General features: G+C 56.0%; 1 protein-coding gene and 1 long non-coding RNA gene across 10 annotated transcripts in view; one reads left to right on the top strand and one right to left on the bottom strand.

Moving 5' to 3' along the window:
- Positions 1-25113, top strand: part of MAPRE3 (microtubule associated protein RP/EB family member 3) — a 49651-nt gene that overhangs the window by 23508 nt on the left and 1030 nt on the right. For 2 of the 9 annotated variants that reach the window (XM_008254644.4, XM_051843084.2), the window contains exons 2-6: positions 21869-21996; positions 22439-22584; positions 23195-23396; positions 24588-24742; positions 24868-25020. In XM_008254644.4, coding sequence (XP_008252866.1) covers positions 21876-21996; positions 22439-22584; positions 23195-23396; positions 24588-24742; positions 24868-25020 — 777 coding nt within the window. In that variant the 5' untranslated portion in view covers positions 21869-21875. Of the gene's footprint in view, positions 1-13450; positions 14942-21868; positions 21997-22438; positions 22585-23194; positions 23397-24587; positions 24743-24867; positions 25021-25113 lie in introns of those variants that run through there. The other 7 variants (XM_070069330.1, XM_070069329.1, XM_017340881.3 and 4 more) reach the window with 6 other exon arrangements.
- LOC138848654 (uncharacterized) lies at positions 3599-14812 on the bottom strand. The gene is made up of 4 exons (XR_011386736.1): positions 14693-14812; positions 12771-13254; positions 9787-12525; positions 3599-9695 (listed from the first exon to the last, which is right to left on the bottom strand). It is a non-coding gene; the product is annotated as an uncharacterized lncRNA (long non-coding RNA).

Below are 25113 nucleotides of genomic sequence, written 5' to 3'. Positions count from 1 at the left end.
TACGTCTCGCAGGAAAGCCAGGACTCTAATGGACACCTTGAGAACCGTGCTTTGTCCGCAGCAAGGGCTGGGCTTCTCCCACAAGACGGAGACTGAGAGCACCGACACTGAGGAGCGCCTCTGGGAGCCCCAGGGTTTGGGCCGAGCCCTCGTCTTGGCGGGAGGGAGCTGTCCAACATTTCAGCGTACTTCTGCACCTGCTCACTTTGAAAGAAATGTAGTGATGATCAGGCAGTCTCTCTCTCTCTCTTTTTTTTTTTTTTTTTTTTTTACAGGCAGAGTGGACAGTGAGAGAGAGAGAAACAGAGAGAAAGGTCTTCCTTTTGCCGTTGGTTCACCCTCCAATGGCCGCCGCAGCCGGCGTACCGCGCTGATCCGATGGCAGGAGCCAGGTGCTTCTCCTGGTCTCCCATGGGGTACAGGGCCCAAGCACTTGGGCCATCCTCCACTGCACTCCCGGGCCACAGCAGAGAGCTGGGATCAGGCAGTCTTGACTCTGTGCGCTCGTTCTAAGGAAACTGACACGGGTCAGGACCTGGCCTCTCACGTCCTAGTTCTGACAACTTAATGATCAGCTCTTGAGGTTGCGGAGCCCTGAGAAAACTGACACGTTTACTCATTCCGGCACATCTCTAAATCAGTGTAGAGCAGCAAGGGGTGTGCTTCTCCCCTGTACCGTGGTGCCCTGAAAATCAGAAAGGTAATCAGGACTTTCTTTGTGAGCGTGAAATCAGAGCAAATAGAGTTGGGAGACGTGAAGCAATATGTCACCCACACCATGGTGAAGCTCAAGGGTGATGAACTCCCACCCCCCCACTCGATGTGTCGCCGTCTGTCCTAGAGAGGGGAATGCCAGTTCCAAGTACACGGGGCTAGAGACTGGAATGCCAGTTCCAAGTACATGGGGTGCTACTCCTGTGGACATTGTTGAAATCACACGAGCACGGGTTTACTTTCCAAGTGTCTTTTTTTCCGTAACAACCAACACCTCTGTTACAACTACCATCACAACAACTCCACATCATGCCATGTCACAGTTTCCCGAGTTTGCAGCTTATTTTATGTGGACAACTTATACTTTTAAGTCCATGCTTCCCAGACATCAGGAGGACTCATGAGTCTCATAATATCTCCAGGTCACTCTGTTTCTCCCTGTAGGGAAGCCTGTGTGTAACACATAGATATTTGTTAATTTTCTGTATGGGCTGGATAGAAAATATTTTATATTATGCAGACTATATGGTCTCAGTCAAAACTATTCAGTTCTGTTGTTTGTAACACAAAAGCAGCTACAGATGGCCGGGAAGTGGACAGGTTGGTTGTGTTCTAGTAAAACCGTATTTACCAGAAAAGGGGGCCCTGGCTCGTAAGTTTCCAGTCCTTGCTTAATAATCACAACCACTAAAGAGGCTCTTCCTGGGCCTTTCCTGGATTTGCTGTGGTCCTTTTTGATCCTAAATACTAATACAGCACCTAAGTGGTTTCCACTCTCCCCTAAAAAGACCGGGAATCCTTACAGAAATGATTTGTTCAAGACTGAGGTAGGGAAGCTACAAGTTGAACCTGGATCAAAGTGGGGAACTTCTGGGAGAATGACAGAAGGATGGGATGTGTCAGAAGAACTCACGAGAGCTTGCAGGGCTCCCACTGCCAACGCTGGCACAACTGGGGCATTGAAAATATCATAGTCATGTGTTATAACTCTTTGAATAAAATAAGCTGGATTTATAGTGATCAAAACAGATAAAGAAAGAATAAATGGAAGAGAAAGGCAAGGCTGCTCCTTAATGATGGAGTCAGGAGAAAGCATGGTACTCAAACATTGGAGGGCAAGTCAGAATGGGAGCTTTTCCAAACACGTGAGGGGTGTGTGTGTGTGTGTGTGTGAGAGAGAGAGAGACAGAGAGAGAGAGAGAGAGAGAGAGAGAGAGAGAGAGCCTCCCCAGAAGACAGTGCAGGGCCTCCTCCATTTGGAGACCTCTGATGTTTGAGCCACAGCAGACAATGGGAAGAGAGCGGAAGGAAATGTGTTAGAACAGCCTGGCCTGCTCGTGTGCCCGTCCCCTCTTTCCTGCCGTGAGCCTTACCAATATCGAGGTCTTGCAGTCTGCTGAGTCCAAAATGAGGAGCTCCTGCCTCCAGGGTCCATGAGCAGCCGTAGGAGACAAAGGAGACTTTAGGCCGGTGCCGCGGCTCACTTGGCTAATCCTCCGCCTGCGGCGCCAGCACATGGGGTTCTAGTCCTGGTTGGGGCACTGGATTCTGTCCCGGTTGCTCCTCTTCCAGGCCAGCTCTCTGCTGTGGCCCGGGAGTGCAGTGGAGGATGGCCCAGGTCCTTGGGCCCTGCACCCACATGGGAGACCAGGAGGAAGCACCACGCTCCTAGCTTCAGATCAGCGCAATGCGCTGGCCATAGCGGCCATTTGGAGAGTGAACCAACGGAAGGAAGACCTTTCTCTCTGTCTCTCTCTCTCTCTCTCACTGTCTAACTCTGCCTGTCAAAAAAAAAAAAAAAAAGTGGAGCAGCTGGGACACAGAGCAGTGCCCACATGGGATGCTGGTGTCGCAGGCAGTGACCTTACCTGCTATGCCACCAGCCTGGTTCTTGATCCCACCCAGACATCCCCACAGGGCGTCCCCAGCTTGACACTTGCCCTGGTGGGGACCTCTCCACTCCCTGGGGTGGCTCTGCCGCCCATAACCAGCTCTGCAGGGAAGGTTTTCTTCAGTGGCCCATTCCAGACACAGAGCTCTGAGGTGTGATTCAGCCTGCTGTGGCTCCTCAGACCTGGAACCCGGGGCAGGATGGGGGTGGTTGTAGGAGGTGAAGCTGGAGACAGGTGGGTGCCAGCCTTGGGGCGAGCACTAGAGGGCAGTGGGGCACTGTAATGATGGGCTCCCGAGAACCGGACGTGCAGCCTGCAAGGTGGGGCTAACGATGCCATTGGCACAGCCAGGCTGCACGGCGTCCAGAGGAGCAGACGAGAAAAGAAGTGCTAGGGCCAGGCACAGGACTGCAGTCAGCCAGTGTGGTCAGGGCCACCTGTTGTCAGGCCCATCACAACGGCAGCTCCTTTTGGGCACCTCTCAGTTTGAACCCTGATGTATTTTGCACACTTTGTTGCAAATCCTTCTGTCTTATCAAATAGCTTCCATTTCTTTAAGACCCAAATGTGGAACCTCTGATGTATGTCTTTTGAGTATGTATGTCAGCCTCTTACGTAGCCTATCAGCGCAGTTCTGTCAGCTGGTGCTCACAGAAGTGGCAAAATGTGAACTTGACCTTCAGAGAAGGAGTGCATTCAGGCCAAGTCTAGGCAGTGAGGTGGGCAGTCTCAGGAAGACTGACACCTAGGGGTTGGGGTTGGAGAAGTCAGAGAAGAGGCGGGGTGGGGGGGTGGGGGTGGAATGACATCATGAACACAGGCCCAAAAGTGCGGTGTTATCCCACAGAACCCGGAGACAGAGAGGACCCCCAGAGGGTGCCAGGGAGGTAGAGGGTTACACCAGCGTTTTGGCACAGTTGAAGGAAAAGAGAACGGAGCCCAGGAGTCTGTCTAGTCACAAAGTGTGGGAGTGAGTGTGGGAGGGATGAGGCGGGCGAGAAACGCAGTGGCTGGGTGACAGCTCGGCCAGGGTGGGAGTTCTCCACGCACTTCCAGTGTGACCGTTCACGGGTTCTTGCAGAGTTGTTTAGCATTTCAGCAGCTGATACAGATTTTTTTTTTTTTTTTTTTTTTTTTGGACAGGCAGAGTTAGACAGTGAGAGAGAGACAGAGAGAAAGGTCTTCCTTCCGTTGGTTCACTCTTCAAATGGCCACTACGGCCGGCGCTATGCCGATCCGAAGCCAAGAGCCAGGTGCTTCCTCCTGGTCTCCCATGTGGGTGCAGGGCTCAAGCACTTGGGCCATCCTCCACTGCACTCCTGGGCCACAGCAGAGAGCTGGACTGAAGAGGAGCAACCGGGACAGAACTGGCGCCCTGACCGGGACTAGAACCTGGTGTGCCGGCGCCGCAGGTAGAGGATTAGCCAAGTGAGCCATGGTGCCGGCCTGATACAGATTTAAAATATAAATTAGTTCTAGCATTTTGCCATAAAATACTTAACCATTTCCACATTATCATTATCAATGTTTCTATTAAATTCTGAGTATATTTCTCAGTATTTTTAAACAGCAGTTTGAAAGAAAAAGTTCGTTTTTCCAAACTACTTATCTTTCTACCAATTCTCAGTTGTTGGTTCTTGTATTTTACTTATTCACTTGAAGGCAGAGAGACAGTGGCAGACAGATCTCCCACCTGCTGGTTCACTCCCCAAATGCCAGCATCATCCAAGGCTGGGCCAGGCCAAAGCCAGGAGCCAAGAACTCAGTCCAGGTCTCCCATGTGGGTGGCAGGGACCCAAGTGCCTGAGCGATCCCTGCTGCCTCCAGAGTGCTCATGAGCAGGAAAATGGGATTGGGAGCAGCTGGGACTCGAACCCAGGCCCTCTGGTCCCAGATGCAGGCATCTCAGGTGGTGTCTCAACCACTGTACCAAAGCCTGCCACCGGCGGTTTTTAAACATGATTTCACAAGACACGAATGTTTTCAAGATTTAAAAATATTTATTTCTTTATTTAGAGCAGCCAGGAGGAAATGGAGAGGGAGGGAGGAAAAACCAAGAGAGAGAAAGGGAGAAAGAGAGAGAGCCACTCCCATACACAAGTTCACTCTCCAAATGCTTGCAACAGCTAGGGCTGGGCCAAGCTGATGCCAAGAGCTGGGAATTCAGTCCAAGTCATCTACATGGGTGCCAGGAGCCCAATTACCCAGGTCGTCCCCACTGCCTCGTAGGGTCTGTTTTAGCAGGAAGCTGGAATCAGGAACGAGATCTGGTATCAAACCCATATACTCCAGTATGGGCATGAGCACCTTAACAATTAGACTACATGCCTGCTGTGAACAAGGTCTGAAGTTTTAAGATGCACATAGCAAATTTTCACTCAATTATATAGATGATTTTTTTACAAGTAAGTGTGTGCATTTGTATTAGTGTTATGCTTTATCCTGATCAGAAATCAATAAAAGAAATGTCAGTACTACCACTCACCTGGTGAGTGTGGTGAGACAGGTGATAGGAAATGTCCTGGGGCTTGAAAGACCTGGTACTGCTCAGAGAGCTCACCGATGAGCAAGCGCGCCAGGCCCGTGAGATAGCGGCAGGTGCAAGGCTGCGGGGCCCACTGTCAGTCCCTCTTCTGTCAAAGCCAGCTGAGGCAGAGGAGGGAAGTAGAACGAAGAGGGAAAGATTTAAAAACGGGGGGGGGGGGGGGGGGGAGTGAGGAAGAGATGCCTCACAAGAAGAATGACCTACCCTTGTTCCACTTAGTAATGTATGAAGTGCTCTCGGACAGGTTACCTCGTTTAATTCCACCAAGAAGCTTCTTTAGAAAAGAGCGAGAGTTGAGGAGGTTGGAAACAAGGCCCGGGACCCAGCGGGGAGAGATGCGTCAAGGAGAGCTCGAGTGACGCGCAGCCTCCCGGGCGGTGCTTGCTGAGAGCGCCCTCCAGTGGAGGTGGAGCTCCGTGCACCTGGGGCACCTTTTAAAACCCCAGATCTAACTGGGAAGTCGGCAGCACCCAGACAGAATGTAGTTATCTCAGCGGCTGGCGTCAGGACCTCTTGCTGAGCGACCACAAGTTTCTGCCTTTACTTCTCTGTCCCCTTTGCCGCTCTAGAAATATTTTCATTGTGGGGCCAGCGTTGTGGCATAGCAGGATAAGCCACCGCCTGTGATGCCGGCATCCTATAGGGGCACCGGTTCATGTCCTGGTTCCTCCACCTCTGGTCCAGTTCCAGTGGTGGATGGTCCCTGCCACCCACATGGGAGACCCGCATGAAGCTCTTGGTTTCAGACTGGCCCAGCCCTGGCCGTTGTGGCCATTTGGAGAGTGAACCAACAGATGGAGGATTTCTCTCTCTCTGTCTCTACCTCTCCTTCTGTAGCTCTGGCTTTCAAAGTGAATAAATAAATAATTTTAAAAGAAAAAGAAACATTTTATTGGGATTTTTTCTTGTCATAAAAATAATACATATTCATTGTAGAAAATTTTAAAAATCTAGATAAACCTAGAGAAGAAAATAACACTCCCTATGACCCTCTGTCAGGCAGAACAATTATAGTTTTAGAATCTACTCTTGCGTCATTCTTCTATGCCTGCATTTTTGTTTTGTAATATTTTCCCTCCCATGTAATATACTGTAAATATCTTTCCACATCTTTGTCAGTTGGGACAGTGTTTTGATGCCAGTAACAGCAAGCCCCATTACAGTGGCTTGAACAAATGATGGAGGGTATTTTGCTCGGGGTGGGAGCCTAGGAGCGCGAGGTCCAGGTGGTGGTCAGCCCAAGGGCATCGTCAAGGATGAAGCTGTTGTGTCGCGTCACGATCTCAGGTGCTCTTGGCTCTAAAGGGGCTGGAGAAGCAAGTACCGCATTTTTCTGGCCTTCCGAGTGGAGATGGGCAGGGCCTCAGGGTGCTGGACGGGCGCTGAGTCAGTTGGCCATCGGTGCCAATGAGTCATTGCACGCCCGGTTGTTGCTGCTGTTTTGGACGACAGAGAGAAGGAGATTTCCATCTGCTGGGTTACTCCCAGAATAGCTGCCATTGCTGGCGCTGGGAGAGGCCAAAGCCAGGAGCCTGGCAGCACGGGCGCTTGTTAGTTATTAGTAAGAGTCAGCACGCTTCCTGTGCTGGTTAGCCTCTTCTGTGCAGGGGTGCCGAGTACCTGCGCCCCTGAACCATGCACCGTGATAGCCAGTAGGCGTCCCTGTCTTACAGTGAGGCCCTCAGGCCTGCAGAGACACCGTCTCTACCCGAGTCCGGAAGATCATGAGAGGCAGAGCTGGAGTTGGGTTCCGTGGAGTGTTTCCCACCAGCTCTGTGGCTCCACGGGCCACGGTGCCCATCCACGCGGCTCCATGTGCCAGCGTATTCTTAGCAAATACACCAGAAGCCTTCCTGTTTGGGCAGTGCTTCCTGAATTCTCAGTGCCCCTACTTTCAGCAACATCTCAGGAAATCCTAAGTCCTTTTTCCCTCTTAAGCTTCTCCTCCTCCCTCCCCCCTCCCATCTCCTAGAGGAAGACATGACAGGAATATGTTGGATACTGTGTAACTTTGTCTTGGCTCCCTGAAAATGTGCATTTTCCCTGTTATTACCAAACTTCCACTTTTTTTCTTCTCAAAACACGTTTCTCTGTAGCTCAGGTGTGACCTTAGTATTTTACTTTCTTTTAATAATTACCTTTGGTGAATCTTTCAAAACTTCATATAAGGACATTTTCTAGTACCTCATGCTTAGAATAAATTATGTGGAATATCAGGAACTTCATAAAAAAGAAGAAACAATGCCACAGGTGTGTCCAGGGTCGGTACATTCATCTCTTCCATAGAAGGTGTAAAGACAAGAATTCATCATCAGGATTTCCAGATGTTTCTTAGACACGACCACACACATGATTCACGGGCTCCTCAAACTCTACGGCCCAAAGCAGGTCACAGAAGGGTAAGCGCACACAGGACTTCAGGAAAATAGAATTAAAAGATAATTCGAGGGAAGGCATGTGGCCTAGCAGCTGGGACGCCTGGCGGGACACCCACGTCCCGTATCTGAGTGCCTGAGCCCACTCCTGGCTTCAGCCCCTGCTGGGGCAGACCTGGGGCAGAGCAGGGATGACTTCAGCGATGGGGTTCTTGCTGCTGTGTGAGACCTGAAGTGCACTCCTGGCTCCCTGCATCGGCCTGGCCCAGCCCCAGCCACTGCAGACACTGGGGACTGAAGCAGCAAATGGAAGCGCAGTCTCTCTCTCTCTCTCTCTCTCCCTCTCTCCCTCTCTCCCTCTCTGACTCTGCAAAAAGGAAAAATGAAAGAAAGAATGCACATTTTCCATGAACTTTTTGAAGACAATATGGGTAATAAACATGGAAATGTATTCTTTCTCACTAGTAATCGAAACATATTTTAAACAACAAAAAAGTTAACAACAGTAACACAGAGTCAGTTTGAAAATGAGCACTCATAAGCTTCTGGAATAAAAATAAAAGGCATGGCCTTCTTTGGAAAACTTTAGGCCTTAAAACATACGTGATGCCTTTTGCCCAGGAATCCCTTTCCCCAGGGAAATAGTAATATATTTAGACAAAAACTTAGTGTTCGAAGATTAATTCCAGGACTATTTAAACATGAAAAATATCCAACAAATGGAGGATGATTTAATGAAATCATGGAATACTATGTTCCATTAAAGGCACTATTTTTTATTTTTTTAAGATGTATTTATTTGTTCATTTGAAAGGCAGAGCTATAGAGAGGCAAAGGCAGAGAGAGAGAGAGAGAGAGAGCGAGCTGTCTTCCATCCACAGGTTCACTCCCCAAATGACCACAACAGCTGGAGCTGAGTGGTTCCAAAGCCAAGAACTTCTTCCAGGTCTCCCACATAGATGCTGGGGCCCAAGGACTTGGGCCACCTTCTGCTTTCCCAGGCCACTGCAGAGAGCCAGATGGGAAGTGGAGCAGCTGGAACTCGAACCAGCTTCCATATGGGATGCCGGCACTGCAGGTGGTGGCTTTACCCGCTACACCACAGCGCCGGCCCCAAGGCTCTATTTCCTAATTCCGTTCTTTGTTGGAGTACCACAGTGTAGCATTGGTGAGCGCCTGAGCCGTACCCCACACTCAGGCCTCGCTTCCTGCAGTTTTCTCCGTCCTTCCAGCAGCTTGGCCGGGAACTGTGGCGTCATCCTTGATCCCTCTTCACATCCCGCCGTATCCTGCGGAAATCACATTGGGTAGTATTCCCCCTGCTTTCCAGACTCCTTATAAAGCATGAAGTGGAAAGGCTTGGGGAGAAAGAAAGCAGTCCTGTATTCTGCTTGCGGGGTTAAGGTTTGCGTTCCTAATTCCAAGGCTGGTTTTTCTCCTGGAGTGAAGGTATCTAACAATCTCTTCCCCGAGTGGAAACCAAGACCAGACAGCCTCCCTGAGAGCATGACACCTAAAGGGAGGGAGAGCAGACACCCCCCCACCTGTGTAACACGCCGAGGTCCCCGGGCGCAGCACCCAGCCCCCACCTGTGTAACACGCTGAGGTCCCCTGGTTCAACACCCAGTCCCCACCTGTGTATCACGTGAGGTCCCCGGGTTCAACACCCAGTCCCCACCTGTGTATCACGCGAGGTCCCCGGGTTCAACACCCAGCCCCCACCTGTGTAACACGCCGATCCCCGGGTTCAACACCCAGCCCCCACCTGTGTAACACGCCGAGGTCCCCTGGGACAGCACCCAGCCCCCACCTGTGTAACACGCTGAGGTCCCCGGGTTCAACACCCAGTCCCCACCTGTGTATCACGTGAGGTCCCCCGGTTCAACACCCAGCCCCCACCTGTGTAACACGCTGAGGTCCCCGGGTTCAACACCCAGTCCCCACCTGTGTATCACGTGAGGTCCCCGGGTTCAACACCCAGCCCCCCACCTGTGTAACACACCAAGGTCCCCGGGTACAACACCCAGCCCCCACCTGTGTAACACGCCGAGGTCCCCGGGCGCAGCACCAAGCCCCCACCTGTGTAACACGCCGAGGTCCCCGGGCGCAGCACCCAGCCCCCACCTGTGTAACACGCCGAGGTCCCCGGGCGCAGCACCCAGCCCCCACCTGTGTAACACGCCGAGGTCCCCGGGCGCAGCACGCAGTCCCCCACCTGTGTAACACGCCGAGGTCCCCGGGCGCAGCACCCAGCCCCCACCTGTGTAACACGCCGAGGTCCCCGGGCGCAGCACCCAGCTCTGGCTGGCTCCTCATTCTGATTCCCTGCTAAGATTCCAATTCCCTGGCTCAAGTCATTGGGTTCCTAACCAATGTCAGTTCCTAGCTCCTGGCTTCTGCCTGGCCCAGCCTCAACCATTGCAGACATTTGGAGAGTGAATCGCAGATAGGCACTGGCTCGCTCCCCCTCTCTAAAATAAATATCCATTCCTTTTCTTTAAAACATGAATAAATAATAAAAAATAATGAAGATGGAGTGGTAGATTCCAAGGTGCACCTGCAATGGACAGAATATGTGAGGGAGAAGGTAATGGGACTCATTGGTGGTAAGCCTACTGGCTGAGAAATGGTGGGTACATTCTTTTTTTTATTATTTATGTATTTGAAAGGCAAAGTTAGAGAGAGAATGAGAAATGGAGAGAGAGAGAGGGAGAGAGAGAGAGATCTCCCATCTGCTGGTTCACTCCTCAAATGGCCTCAAGAGCCAGGCTGGGGCCAGACTGAAGGACTCGGGCCATCCTCTGATGTTTTCCCAGGCGCATTAGCAGGGAGCTGGATCAGGAGTGGAACAGCCAGGACTCAAACCAGCACCCATAAGGGATGCTGGTGCTCTAGGCGCTGCCTAACTCGCTGTGCCACAGCAGCAGCCCCTGGTATGTATTTCCAAATATTGTGCTATATGAAGGACAATTTAATGTAACATCCTAAAATCAAGTGTGCAGAAGCCTCCACCGGCTCAGCCGCCATGGCTGTTAGACAAGGGTGGGTGTGGGCACTGGGCGTTCTCACCCCCATAAGTGCAGAGTAGGAACAGACCCCTGTAACAAAAGACAGAATAGCAAGAGAAAAAAAAAACCCATGCAGTTTATCCATGCATGCCGTGTATATCATGCGAGAGAAGCCTCAGCGAACAAAACTCCAGGCAGGGGCTTAGAACTCTGGTTCAGACAGCGTCTTCAACCAGGAGCAACAAATGTGCAGAAAGAGGAGGGAGACCGAGGGGAGGTGAGCACGTGGGAGCACGTGCACCAGCTAATGCCCACACCAGTGGAGTGGGTTGGTTTGCAGGCTCCTCTGCTGCTGCCTCTGGCTGGCCTGGTAAGAGCTGCGTCCAGCACAGGAGGATTCCAACCCATCTTGGGGCGAAAAAAAAAAAAGGACGAGAGAGTGTTTCCCTCCATTTGCTGCTTTTTAAGTGCCTGTAGCTCAAAAATAATTTTTGTGTCCAACAGGCATATTTTGAGGTGACATATCCTGGTTTCCATCACCATGAAATCAAGTCATCACATCAAAGGTTTCTCCATGTTTCCCATGTACAAGGGGACTTCACAAAGTTTGCAGGGAAATGGAATTTTAAAAAGTCTATTTTGGTGCAAAAAAAAAAAAAACAGTTTTTGAAATCCATGCCGAGTTGTTTATCATGTGCGTTTTCCTGAACTTTGTGGTCGAATGGTTTATGGTGATTTGGTAAGGCCAGAGAGCAGGTCGCTGAGGGGCTTGCTTAACTCAGAGTCCCCTCATGTTCAGATTCCCAAGGGACAGGTCTGCACGCGGTTAGCAGTGTGTGTGGTCACCGGAGAGCCGCCAGCCCCCTTCCTGCTGGAGCGAGGCCTCAGCTTCACGGTCTGAGGAATAACCGGGAAAGTTTTGGATGGCCTGCAGCTGCCACGAGGATTTACAGCCCCGACTCAGTCCTGTCCTGCAGAATGAACTTTATTTTGGCAAAATGGTAACTCCTCTGAAAACCGCAGGCCCTGGCTGAGAGCAAACAGGAGCTGGAATCGGTCGTAGGGACCCAACAGCAGGTCCTCCGTGCGTCAAACAGGAGCAGAATGAAAGGAAACGTAATGACCTTGAGGCTGCGTTCCCAGACTTGTGAAAAGCAGGAGGAGCCCCTGTAACTCTGGGGAGCAAGTCCAGGGATGCTGTTGACTTTCCAGGCGAAGGCAAACAAATGTTGCCTGTTTTGACCTAAAGGAATGCTCAGGAAGCAGCATGTGTAGCTGCAACTGTAAAGCCCAGGAGGTCCTGGAGACGAGAGTGTGCATGTCACTTCAGAATCTAGCTGGAAGAACCTGGCTGTTCCCCACCCTGCAGTCACTCACTCATCTGCCTGGCATGCTGCCCACACACGCACACGCACACACGCACACACACAGCCTTGGTGACAAGCTCGCGGTGTCCCTGGCCAGCATTCCCTTGGGCAAGTGATCTGGGACTCCCCAGTTGTCTGAGGGTCTAGCCTCTGTCCCCACACTCCTACATAGTGACTCAGGCTTTCCTCATTCCTTAGTGCACCAGCTAATCACCACTCTCCCCGTGAGGTCTGGGAACTTCATTAACCAGGGCAGGTGGCCTCCTCCTTGAAACGGGCGCCTCCCTTGGCTGCTGAGACACCTGCCTTCCCCCGTCCCCTCTCCTCGGAGTCCTCACCCGCCCATTCCTCGGAGAGTTAGTCATGGGTCTCATGTTCACTTTGTGAAATAGGAGTAATAGTAAACATGTTTGCCGTGGCCCGAATGCCTGGCTTCCCCTGCGCTGCTTCCTGGCGGCCCGTCTTCTTCACCAGCCCAGAGTGGGCGCCACCTTCCCCCAGAAGCCATTGAGCTGCCAGGCCCTACTCACGCCTTCCACGCACCAGGAGCGCTTCCTGCGTTCTGCTCTGTGGGATCCCTTTCTGTGTGTGAGTGGTCTGATTGCTTCAACCAAGCAAGGGCTCCTGAAAGACAGGAGCCGTGCATTAAAATGGTGCCGCACCCAGAGTGTCGGGTGGCAGGGAACGCTGATGAGGCAGAGGCCCAGTATTAGGACATTAGTTAGGGGTGGAGGAGCAGTCCTGGGAGGACCCTCGGAGGGGATTCGATGGAGGGTGGCAGGTGGCAGAGCAAGCCGTCCTGTACTAGAGCCGTCAAAGCCAAATCACTCTTCCCACCACCCAGCATGGGATCTGGGTTCAGCTCCGACCTTGTCACTGGTTGACCTTGAGCTTGGACAAATCTCTGGAGTCCTCAGCCTTCATTTCCTCCTATGCGACATCGAGATGATAACCACGGCTTTGGGGCATGAATTCTGTGGGGATTTCCGACACCAGGCTAGAGCGGAGAGAAGCTACAGGAGCAGGCTGGCCTGCAGGTTCCTCCCCGGGGCATGCCCCCTCTGAGGTGAGGGCTGCCCGTGTCCACGTGGGTTAGTCCCGCAGGGCGGGCAGGAAGGGCAGAGTGCTGGGGCATGCTGAGAGGGGCAGCAAACACGGGACCTTACGACGCGTGTTCAGGGGAGTGGTTAGGGGGTAGACGAGCAGTCTGGGAGGACCCTCGGGGTTGGATGGAGGATGGCAGGAATGATGAGAGCAGGGAAAGGCTGAGGCAGAAGCTATCATGGATCCATGCATCCCAGCTCTGGTCGGAGAGGCGTGAGAAGCAGCCAGACAGGCCGGAGAAACATAGTTCTAAAGGAGCATAAAGAGATGTGGCTAGTCTGGGCCCCCGGAGCAGGAAGGGCCATGAAGGAAACATTGGATACACAGGGCTGCTGGGGACAGAAACGTCACTGCCCGGCTCTGTCCCCAGGGGGGACAGCCACCCCCGAGTGGGGCGGGCAGAGAGCTCTGTCCCCAGTGGGCCAGCAGCTCACCAGGCCTCTCGTGGACTCCTCCTGAACTCTGCCCTGTGGAAGCCAGCAGCACCACTGCCACACACATGCAAGGAGGAGGCTTTGAAATCCCTCGCTGCTGCTGCAGCTGCGAGCGTGGTCAGAGAGGGGCCAGCGTCCTGCTCGCCTCCCCTCCCTTCCCGTAAACAGCAGCTCGGCAAGCCACGCTCCCCAAGCCCACTGGCCATGTCAGACCCTGCTCCCTGGTATACCCTCTCCCATTCATTCATTCATTCATTCAGCAACCAGGTACTGAATCTATTGTGTTCGGAACCCCGAGCCAGAACTAATTTAGGAAAGAAATGGGAACATAGCTCCAAAAGCACCACTCAGCCTTTCTTCCCGAGGCCACGTCCACCAGGGGGCAGAGAACCCAAAGCCAAGCCTGTCCCTGGCCTCTCCCTACCCTGGACCCAGATCAGAGAGGGTGTGGGCAGTTGGTTCAGGGTGCAGGGTAAGACAGGCCAGTGACTCTGCCTGTTGGTAAAGTTGCTCAGCCCCAAGGCAGGGCGCTGCTGAGCCTTCGGTTCCCATGAACAGTGTCCCCGTGGTCCTCACAGCAGCCCGTGCTCAGTGGTTCCGTTCGGATTCCTCCAACAGGGGAACAGCCTGGAGCCCTTGAGTCCGGTGCCCAGGGTCCCACGGCCGGGAAGTGGCGGAGCCAGCAGCCGGGGCTGCCGTCAAACCTCGCCCCTCTCTCGCCTCCAGAGTTCCCAGCTCTAGCCCTGGGCTGAGGGGAGCCCTCTGAAAGCCTCTAGACTTGAAAAAGCAGGGGTTTGGGAACTTGAAGATACCCAGAGAAGAACCTCAGGAAAGGAAAGGGCTGTCTTTCTGTCTGCCACCTAGACACACCCTACTAAAATGGATTAGTATTAGCAAGGAGAGGGAGCTCTGATTCTGCCCATCTGGATTTCTGTTAGCCCTCGGGGTCCTGGTCAGAGAGGTGAGCCTAGCCAGAAGCCCCCTGGAGACTCCTGCCCAGGACACAGCTGTAGAGGGGTGGCCGCATTGCCCAGGCCAGCCTGGGGAAGCTTCAGCAAGGGTCCGTGGGATTGTTGGGTGGCACACATCCAGCCCCCGGTGGCTGGGACCTTAGCACGGCTCAGGGGAAAGTGTTGTGAGAACAGAATCCTGGAGAGGCCACAGCCCCTACCTGACCCTACACCCTTCCAGATTCCTGTCCAGAGCCTGCCGGCGGATGCCTGCTGACCCCACCACCCCTGGAACTATCCCACCTGCCCATGTGGACCTCCGACGGCTCCAGCTCTGAGCAGCCCAGCCTCTCTGTTAGCCGGGTCCCTGCTCAGCCCTTCCAGGAAGGTGATTGGCTTGGTGGTCAGGCCTTTGTGACCCGCCAGCCCGGCTCCCCCAGCCCTCAGCGCCCTTCATCCCCGCCTGCACATGTTGCCTCCATGCCACCCCAGAACGACCTGGATGTGTGAGTCAAGGGGGCAGGGGTGGCAGCTTTGCTGATTTTCCAACAGGTGACTTCAGCCCCCCGGGCCTGGGCAAGAAGGGGTAGCCTGGTAACCAGGGGCATAGCGCTGCGTCAGGAGCAGGAAACTCCTCTGGCCCCGCAGCGTCTGCTCCAGTTGTCCTGGCCGGTAGGATGGCACCTGCTCAGCAGATCTGTGAGAGTGTGGCACTGGGGAGGGCTGGCGGCCAGGCCCAGCTTCAGGAAGCCCAGATGGGCGTCCCCAGGCAGAAGGGGCAGAGACAAGTACAGCCCTACCGTCGGCCTCCCTTCCGGCCTGGGCCTGCTGTGGTCTCAGAGGACGGAGGCCGGCAGCATGGCAGGTGCTCGCTTTTCAAACAAGTGCCCTTGGGTTCTCATCCTGCGCCCTAGGGTGCTGCTAACACTTGCCGGATACTCGCCGGGCGCCGGGCTCTGTGCTCAGCACTTGGAATACATGGCTCGCTTAATCCTCTAACAGCTATGAGGCAGGAATGGTTCTCATCCCCATTTCCTAGGACAAGAAACTGAGGCCTGAGCTAAGACACAGTAGGGCCAGGGCTGACCCTTGGTGATCTCACAGGAAACCTGGTGTTCTGAAAGGCCTGGCTTTCTGGAGCTGGCTGGAGGCACGTGGCTGCCTCCTGCCCCTGGAAGACCTGGAGGGGCTGCAGCGCCGTGCTGGGCTGCAGGTGGAGGCGGGGGCGGCCGGAACAGGGCTGAGCCTGGCCTGGGAAAGGGGGTGCTGGGGGACTGGGGGACACGGAAGGCCCCTGAGTTGTTCCTGGAACCTGTTTGTGGAACAGAGCTTTCCACTGAAGATCGAAAGACAAGAAGCCCAAACTTAGATTCAGGCTGCTGAGAGGGTTAAGCTCTAGGATGTGAGATTTCCGAGTCGTGCAGAGGCGTTGGCCGCCTTTGCAAGTCAGGAGCACAGGTGCCCAGATCGGGTGTCTGAGAAGGGACCAAGCGGACTCCGGGAGATTCCGATCTGGTCCTGACGACCACTTTTCAAGGCCTCGGGCTGCAGAGAGCCACTCCCCACTCCTGGTGCCCATGACCAGCATTGTGAGCCTCATGCCCTGGTGGTACAGGATGCGATTGTGCCCAGGTCAGGCAGGGCTGTCTCTCCTGACAGCCACCCCGTGCCAAAGATGAAGAGGGACAGAGCCGGGAGGCGGGGCCGGGGAGCCGCCCCTTCTCTCAGGCAGGCAGGAACCCGTGGTAACAAGTGCACGTCCTCAAGAGTTTTCCCAGTCTGTGTCTGTGCGGTGCTCAGAGGCAGCTGGGCAGGTGCTCCCCGCACCTCCACCCCGGGAGCCTGTCTCCTTTGAGTTGGGGCTCAGAAGGCCATCGGAGGTTGGACTCGCTAACGAGTTCAGCTTGTGACTCTGGGGGATAGGGAGGCTGGTTTGGTTCAGTGCTCAGGCATCAAGCTGGCCTTAGAGGACACATGGAGGAGACACTCCACTCAACCCCCTGCCTGACCCTCTAGCTTTTGATGGACCTGGACTTCCTCTCTGGGGTCTCCCTTCGCTAACTGGAGCCAGGGAGGGGTGGGGTGGGGGAGCATGTAATTCTCTGCTCAGGGCCTGGGTGCCACCTGCTGGCCATGCTTAGTTCTAGCCTCCGCAGACTGCCGAGGAAAGCAGGTTTCCCTGCAAGGCTGTAGCCAGTATAGCAGAGAACCCCCTGCAGAGACACCTGGGTACCTTGGGGGGGTCGTCCAGAGCCAAAATGGTCCCCAGTGAGGACCAGAGAGTCACACCATCTAAAAGAACCTGAGCCACGCATTGCTGGGTCTGTGCCGCCGACACGGCAGACCCAGATGGAGTGCCTTGGCTCCTGGCTTGCTTGAAGCCTGTTGCAAGCATTTGGGGAGTGAACGGCAGATGGCAGACCTGTGTGTGTGTGTGTGTGTGTGTGTGTGTATCTGTCTGTCTGCCTTTCAAATAAATGCATTTTAAAAAGAGGACCTGACCAGCTCTCTGCTGTGGCCCGGGAGTGCAGTGAAGGATGGCCCAAGTGCTTGGTCTCTGCATCCCATGGGAGACCAGGGTAAGTACCTGGCTCCTGGCTTCGGATCAGTGCGGTGCGCCGGCCGCTGGAGGGTGAACCAACAGCAAAGGAAGGCCTTTCTCTCTGTGTGTGTCTCTCTCACTGTCCACTCTGTCAAAAAAAAAAAAAGAAAGAAAGAAAGAAAGAAAGAAAGAAAGAAAGAAAGAAAGAAAGAAAGAAAGAAAGAAAGAAAGAAAAGAAAGAAAAAGAAAAAGAAAAAAGAGGACCTGAGCCAGTCCTGAGTGGAGACAAAGGCTGTGTTCCTAGCATCAGCTGCCCACTTCCAAAGCCCCCCGGGGTGGCAGCACAATGTATTGCCGGGCTCTTAAAGGAGCCATTTTTTTTCCAACTCCCTTCTTCCAGGCCCTTGGGTGATTTTAGATTCAGACTGATCTAGGTGTGGAAAAAGCCCTCCCGCCGTCAGCCACTGATAGAACAGGGAAGTTCTGGCCATGCTGAGAAGCACTGGGCCTTTTCCAAAGAGCTCTGTAGCTCTTGCAGACTCGTAGGGCCCTGATAACAAGGCCTGTGGACCACAGAAGGAGATGGCTGACACTGGCTCCCCAGGGAGGTGGCAAAATAGCCCAGTCCCTGCTTGTGCCACTGCAACACAGGCAGTGAACCCAGCTAAGCAGGTGCATCCGCTGTGGGCTGTGTGTGTGTGTGTGTGTGTGTGTGTGATACACCACATAGACATGCTTGCTTCACTCCTCCTGCCCAGGAGAAGACCTCTGCAATGCAGGGAGCGGCCTGGAGCCCCCGGAAGGCTGCCCCCAGGCTGGAAGACCCCCGCAGCTCACAAGCTTGCACGGGGACCATGGTTCTGCTTCACTTCAGTACTTAGCTCTTGAAGCTCATGTTCAACAGGACTAAATCCCCAAAGTGGTTCAGGCACTGCCAGGGCCAACTAAGACCACCCTGCACCCCCGGAACCACTCCAAGAAGCCCCACCCCCTGAGGCCCAGCAGTGTGGGAGCCAGAGCTGGCGCGGCATCACCGTCTCCCAGGGCCTCCTGGAGAAATGAGTCTCCAAGCCCATGGACAAGGCCTCTGCAGGCGGCCTGCACACCTGGCAGCCTGAGCACACGTAACTCTGGCCGCCGGAGGCTCGCTCTGTGCCTGCTCCTCCTGACCGCCAACCATGCTGCCTGTGCTCACCACTCGGGGGCGTTTGGCTGTGCCACCCTCATGTGTGTCTGTCTCCTGGGTAAGATCATCGACTCCCAAGGACAGGGGCAAATCCTTTCCATGTCTCACAGTCCATAAGTAAATGAATTCTCCTTGGAATAAGGGACTCTCCTGGACCCTACCTTTCTTTCTTTCGTTTTTTTTTTTTTTTTTTTTTAAGATTTATTGATTTCTTTGAAAGTCAGAGTTACACAGAGAGAGAAGAGGCAGAGAGAGAGACAGAGAGAGGTTTTCTATCCAATGGTTCACTCCCCAATTGGCTGCAATGGCCAGAGCTGCGCTGATCCGAAGCCAGGAGCCAGGAGCCAGGAGCTTCTTCCAGGTCCCCCATGCAGGTGCAGGGGCCCAAGGACTTGGGTCATCTTCCACTGCTTTCCCAGGCCACAGCAGGGAGCTGGATGGGAAGAGGAGCAGCCGGGACTAGAACCAGCACCCATATAGGATGCCGGTGCTTCAGGCCAGAGCATTAACCCGCTGCACCACAGCGCTGGCCCCTGGACCCTACCTTTTTGCCTCTTTAGAAACATCCTGTCCACTGGCCCTCGCCCACTCCCACTGCCGTTACCTGGGGTGAGTCCCTGGAGGCAGATAACACCCCCAACCCCAGTCCCTGCCAGCGCATGCCACCCACGTGGCGAGGCAGTCCGTCTGGAACCCAGCAGTGGGGGCTGTGGTGGCGGCCACGGAAGTTGCCAAGTGCCGCGATACCGCCCGGGCTCCCGGTGCTGCAGAGACAGAGGCAGGGCAGAGAAGGGTCCTGGAGCTGACACCCAAGCTGAGTCCTACAAACCCAGCAGGGGTGGGGACCCCGGGGCCACAAGGCGATGAAGGACAACCAGAGAAAGGACAGGCCAGAGGAGGGGCTCAGCTGCTCACCGGGGTTCCTGACTCCCTCGCAGCGGCGGGTCTGGACTCCCTGCTCCTGCCTGACCAGGGGCAAGCACTTAAACAGGTTCGGGGGTGAGCGCGAGGGTCGGGTCCGGCGCAGCGGGCTCGGAGCCAGCGCGTGAGGGGAGACGCGCGTGCAGGCAGAATTGCCCTGGGAAATCTCTGGAACTGCCAGCTCCCGAGTCCTTAAAGGCTGTCCAGCCAACCACGTTTGTTTCTCTTGGCTTTGGGGCCCTGTCTGGCTCCCTTTCCCTGTGCAGGGAAGGACAGGGTTTATTTTTAAAAGCAGGAAGGACTAGGAATAAATATGAGGGTTTTCTCTCATGATTCTTCTTCCAAAAGTTCATGTAATTTCTGCGTGCAAATAATGAGGTTCTGTGGCGAATGCTTGGGGGCGGGCTGGGGCAGCTGCTGAGCAGTGATTCACAAACTTGGATGAGCTTCGGGCTCCCTGGGCAGAGGCGGGTTCTGATTCAGGAGGTCTGGGGCTTTTCTAACAAGCTGACGCCCTGGGAGCCGCGGTGTTGCTGGTCCGGGGAGCACGGTGGTCGAGACCCCTGGAGCAGAGAATGAATGAAGTCGGGGTGGGACAGCATTCTCGCGCTGCCTGTGGCCCCTGACCAAGGGAGCTGAGGCTGGAGCTAAGGCTGGGTCTGTTGGGGAGAGGGGTGGTGGCCAGGAGGGGCCACTGTGTCACAGCAGATGCCTCCAGGGGACAGGGAAGTGGACTGGTGCACTCTTTCTTCCCAGAGACACTTTGCATAATTTTTTTTTAAGATTTATTTTTATGTATTTAAAAGGCAGAGTTACAGAGAGAGAGAGGGAAAGACAGAGAGAAAGAACTCTTCCAGCCGGCGCCGCAGCTCACTAGGCTAATCCTCCGCCTAGCGGCGCCGGCACACCGGGTTCTAGTCCCGGTCGGGGAGCCGGATTCTGTCCCGGTTGCCCCCCTTCCAGGCCAGTGGAGGATGGCCCAAGCCCTTGGACCCTGCACCCCATGGGAGACCAGGATAAGTACCTGGCTCCTGCCATCGGATCAGCGCGGTGCGCCAGCCGCAGCGTGCCAGCCACGAGGCCATTGGAGGGTGAACCAACGGCAAAAGGAAGACCTTTCTCTCTGTCTCTCTCTCTCACTGTCCACTCTGCCTGTCAAAAAAAAAAAAAAAGAAGAAGAAGAAGAACTCTTCCATCCCCTGGTTCACTCCCCAAATGGCTGCATCGGCCCCCAGCTGGGCCAGGCCAAAGCCAGGAGCCTGGGACTCCATCCGGGTCTCCCACATGGGCGGTGGGGGTCCAAGCACTTGGGCCATCTTCTGCTGCTTTCCCAGGTGCATTAGCAGGGAGCTGGATTGGAAACAGAGCTGTTGGGACTCGAACCGATGCACTGATGTGGGGGGAGTGGTGCTGGCATTGCGGGCAGCAGCTTAGCTCGCTGCAACCACGGCCCCCTCATGCAGAGAGTGTGTCAAGCCTGGAGTGAAATTCTTTACTCGAGAAGCAGGCACTCACACAGCTCTCAGAACACACAGTTCTTTTTGTCCAGCTTCTGTCTCTCCATTTCTGACACAAACCTAGTTACAAGAAATATCTCCCTCCTCGCTACCCCAGTTAGTGATCAACAGCGGTGACCTTGGCCTCTGTAGGGCTAGGTGTGTAGTGAGCAGGCACTCACGCATGCTGGCCAGAGGGGGGTGCCCCTGCCCAGCTCCAGCCATTGGTGGTGGCGCAGGTTCATGGGCCCGGAGTGGCCAGGAGCAGCCAAATTGTTTGTGTGAGACGTCCCAACCTTAAATTATTGGCCCCTAATTCAAAACTGTTTCCAACACCGTGAATGCTAAACCATTCAAGTCTGCGAGGCCAATCCGGCCAGTGGGTGCCTGGTTTACGACTGCTGACTGAAAGGGCTGGGAGCGGGGGGCGGAGGGAGGGCTGGAGGCTGGGAGGCCTTCGGGGGCTCTTGCCTGCCTGGGCTGGGGAGAGGTGTAAGAACCGAGGTGGGGGACGCAGGGGCACACTGGGGACGTGGGGCTGCAGGCCTCGCGCAAGGGGCTGATGTGAACAGGATGGTCGGCTGGCCAGGGGGACCCCTCAGGCTCCTGGCCCGGGTGAGGTCCACGGGGTTGCGTATGGGAGCAGAAGCTCAATTTAAGGGAAGATTCAGGACTAGCGGGATTTAGGTGCCTCTGGGCCACAGGAACACGGAGTCTGAAGGGAGAGGAGAGAGCAGGCACTCCGCAACACGGGTCTGGCCCTGTCGCCCGTCTCCCTGGGATCCTCACTGGCTTCCCTGCGTCTAAATAGAAAGTCCAGACTCCCCCTCGTGGTAAACAAAGGCTCCCGGGCTGTCCCTGCCAACCGCCTTGCGCCATGCCCCACTCAACACCCGGCTCCCCTAGGCCGGCACAGCAACCAGGCATGCTGGGAGTAAGCCCTGCTTTGTCCCTTCTGTCCTCGCGCGGGGGCCGCCCTTCCACCCCAGCCCTTTGTGCGTCTGGAAAATTCCTACTCCAGGCTCCAGCGCCCCTGCCCTGCCAAGCAGAGGAGACCGCCCCTCCCCTGTGCCACTTGAACTTGGTGCATTTCTGTGACTGCCCAGAGGGCGTCCTCCTGTCGCGGCTTCCGCGATTCACTTTGTGCCCCCAGCTCCTGGCACTCATCTCACAGCCGGGGGCACCTGTTAGGTGTGTGAGGGGCAGGGAAATGCACCTGCTCTGCAGGGGGAGCTGCAGGTGCACAGCTGGTCTGCAGGGACCCCGTTTCCCCGGGGGGCTGCCCGCGGCCCCTCCCCAGGGCTGACCCCACCCCGTCTGTCATCTCTTTGCAGCTGGGGTATGGCCGTCAATGTGTACTCCACATCCGTGACCAGTGAGAATCTGAGTCGCCATGACATGCTTGCGTGGGTCAACGACTCCCTGCACCTCAACTATACCAAGATCGAGCAGCTCTGTTCAGGTGGGAGGCTGGGGTGGGGCGGTGCCCCGTCCTGGGAGGGAAAGGAAGGGCACAGCGCGGAGCCACAAGGTCATAGCACAAGGTCCTGCCCCCAACCCCGCCACCCAGGGTCAGAGCTCAGCCTCCGGGCCGGTGGTCTCCGCGGCTCGCTCCCATCTGTGAGACGTTGATAACAGCACCGTCTAGCTGGGGTTCCTGTTGGGATTAAACTGCATATGTGCTGCTGTGTTAAGTGTGCTGCAGGTACATGATAGGCCTCAGAAGCAGTCATGCTTTTATTCTTGGATAATTCTTTTATCCTTGGGGATTCCAGCCGTGTCGGTCCTGAAGGGAGGGCTGCCCCCAGCCTCAAGACAGGGAGAGAGAAGAGGAGACCGGGGCTGGGGCTTGGGCAAGTGAAAGGCACTGCTGAGGCCTGGCAGTCAGCCGCGCCCCTCCACAGGGGCGGCCTACTGCCAGTTCATGGACATGCTCTTCCCGGGCTGTGTGCACTTGAGGAAGGTGAAGTTCCAGGCCAAGCTAGAACACGAGTACATCCACAACTTCAAGGTGCTGCAAGCGGCGTTCAAGAAGATGGGTGTTGACAAAGTAGGTGCTGCGCTCCCGGGGGCCCTCGGGAGCTGTGTGACCCCGAGGGAGAAGATGGCCCGCCAGCCAGGCCGTCGGTGGGGTCATTTCCAGCACTTACACCCCCCCACCCCTGAGTCTGCAGGGGGAGCATCCCCCCAGCCCGAGGCCCAGCGGAAAGCCCTACCGCACGGGACGGTCCACGATGACAACACTCCTTTCCCCGCCCCCTCCTCTCTGGACCCTACCCAGCGCAGACCCTGAGCCTCTGTGTACTGTGCCTATTAAGTTGCATTTCTCTGTAGGTCCCGAGAAAAGTCTCTTTGCTCTTCTGCCTCGATGGCCCCAGAGCTGTGGGTCCCGAGCCCCCAGCCCACAAGCAGCAGCCGCAGAACCTGGGGACACCTCCCACATCCTCCTTCCTGTGCCTGTGGGAGAGGGATGTGCGGCTCCCAGGCCAGGCCTGCCAGCCTGCCCGTCTGCTCTGGTGCCATGGGCGGGGGGCAGGTGGTGGAGCTGGAAGATGCTGCGGCCCAGGGGCTGGCTCTCTGCAAGGCAGTGGCCCTCTCACACCGGAAGGCGGCCGTGCGGCAGCAGGGGCTAACAGACTCTGTTGTGTGGTCTATTTCAGATCATTCCTGTAGAGAAATTAGTGAAAGGAAAATTCCAAGATAATTTTGAGTTTATTCAGTGGTTTAAGAAATTCTTTGACGCAAACTATGATGGAAAGGATTACAACCCTCTGCTGGCGCGGCAGGGCCAGGACGTAGCGCCACCTCCTAACCCAGGTGATCAGATCTTCAACAAATCCAAGAAACTCATTGGCACAGCAGGTAACGTGCCCGAGCCGGGGGAGGGAGTGTGGGGGGCCGGGCCGGCGGGGCTCCTCAGCCAGGAGCGCCCCCGGGGCCACCCGCCCGGCCCCGCCAGCCTGGAGGAGACTGTTATCACGGAGTTCAGATGGCGCCGCCTGCTCCCCACGTAGACCAGGGGGGGTCACCGTAGGGGGCAGGAGGGCTCCAGAAACCGCTCTAAGGGAAGAGCCACCAGCTCCAGCCACGGCGGCAGCTGGTGGGAGGGAGCCCTGGGTACGGGCTCCCTTGTTTGCCGCAAGACGATGGCGCCCGAGGTGGCATGGTTTGTCTGCTTGGGGCCCGCCCAAGCCAAGGGCCTGAGGCCAGCACCACAGCCCCTTCTGGCCTGCTGCCCACTGGATGCCAGGGGCACGGGTGTGGGAACTTGTTTGTGTCTTCCCCATTCCAAAGGCCCAGAGCCCTGAGTCCTAAGGAGATGAGTCCCACAAAATGGGCTTTGTCCGGGTCCTAGAGAGGCAGGGAGAGAAGCAGTGGAGCCTGCTGGAGGGGGGACAGCAGGGCTGCAGAGGGAGAGGCAGAGGAGCAGCCCCAGCCCGCGCCTGAGCCCGTCATAGCAGGGCCACCTCCTCCGTTTGCGCCGCGCCACTCTCCCCGCTTGCTTTGCATTAGAAGCAGCCTCTGCCACTGGGCAGGGCTAGACAGCAAAGTAGCCACCGCATGCCCCGCATGCCGGCCGGCCGCGCTGGGCTGCAGCGGGCTCCCTGGGTCCCGGCCAGCAGAGGGCCGGAGGGGCGGGGCCGGGGTTCCTGTGTAGCCTCCAGTGGGGTGGCTCTGGGCTGGGGCTTGTCAGGAGTCCCCTGTGCCAGCTACTGCTCCTCCCATTCCAGCTGTCAGTACAGGAGACCCCTGCACCCTTCCAGCCCCACCCACCTCTCCAGATTTGCCTGCCCTGTGTAGCTCATGTCCCCACCCTCCCACCTCGCCCCCTACTACCCAGTAGGCCCTGCGCTCCCAGGCTTGCTAGAGGGCTGCCCTGCTGCTGTAGTGTCACGTGTGGCCGAGGCTCGAGGCCTAGATGTAGATGCCCTGGGGGGGGTGGGGGTGCCTGCCTGTCGCATGGGCCTGCCCCTGCCGTCCTCCACCCGGGCTTTCTCGGACGTGAGAGCCGTGGGCTCACATGGCCTCATCCGCCTCCTCTCCTCCGGGCAGTTCCACAGAGAACATCTCCCACAGGCCCCAAAAACATGCAGACCTCTGGCCGGCTGAGCAACGTGGCCCCACCCTGCATCCTCCGCAAGAACCCGCCGGCGGCCCGGAACGGCGGCCACGAGACCGATGCACAGATTCTCGAGCTCAACCAGCAGGTGGGCGGGACGGGTGCAAGCAAGCTGCCCCCGCTGGGACCAGAGGGCAGGCTGGGCCGAGGGGCGAGGGGAGGGGGCGGCCCAAGGCAGGGGCCTCTGGCTGAAGGTCCCCTCTGCCCAAGCAGCTCTTGGACTTGAAGCTGACGGTGGACGGGCTGGAGAAGGAGCGTGACTTCTACTTCAGCAAACTGCGTGACATTGAGCTCATCTGCCAGGAGCACGAGAGTGAGAACAGCCCCGTCATCTCGGGCATCATCGGCATTCTCTATGCCACAGAGGTGAGCTCACCCCCCCCCCAAACCTGCCGGCCCCCAGGCCACACCCCTGCTCTGGCCTGCTCCTGAGCGCTGAGGATGGGGTGCAGCCCCCAG

This window comes from Oryctolagus cuniculus, chromosome 2, assembly GCF_964237555.1.
Source record: "Oryctolagus cuniculus chromosome 2, mOryCun1.1, whole genome shotgun sequence".
Taxonomy (NCBI): Eukaryota; Metazoa; Chordata; class Mammalia; order Lagomorpha; family Leporidae; genus Oryctolagus; species Oryctolagus cuniculus.
The sequence above is the reverse complement of the archived record's forward strand: the minus strand, read 5'-3'. Positions and strand labels throughout refer to the sequence as shown.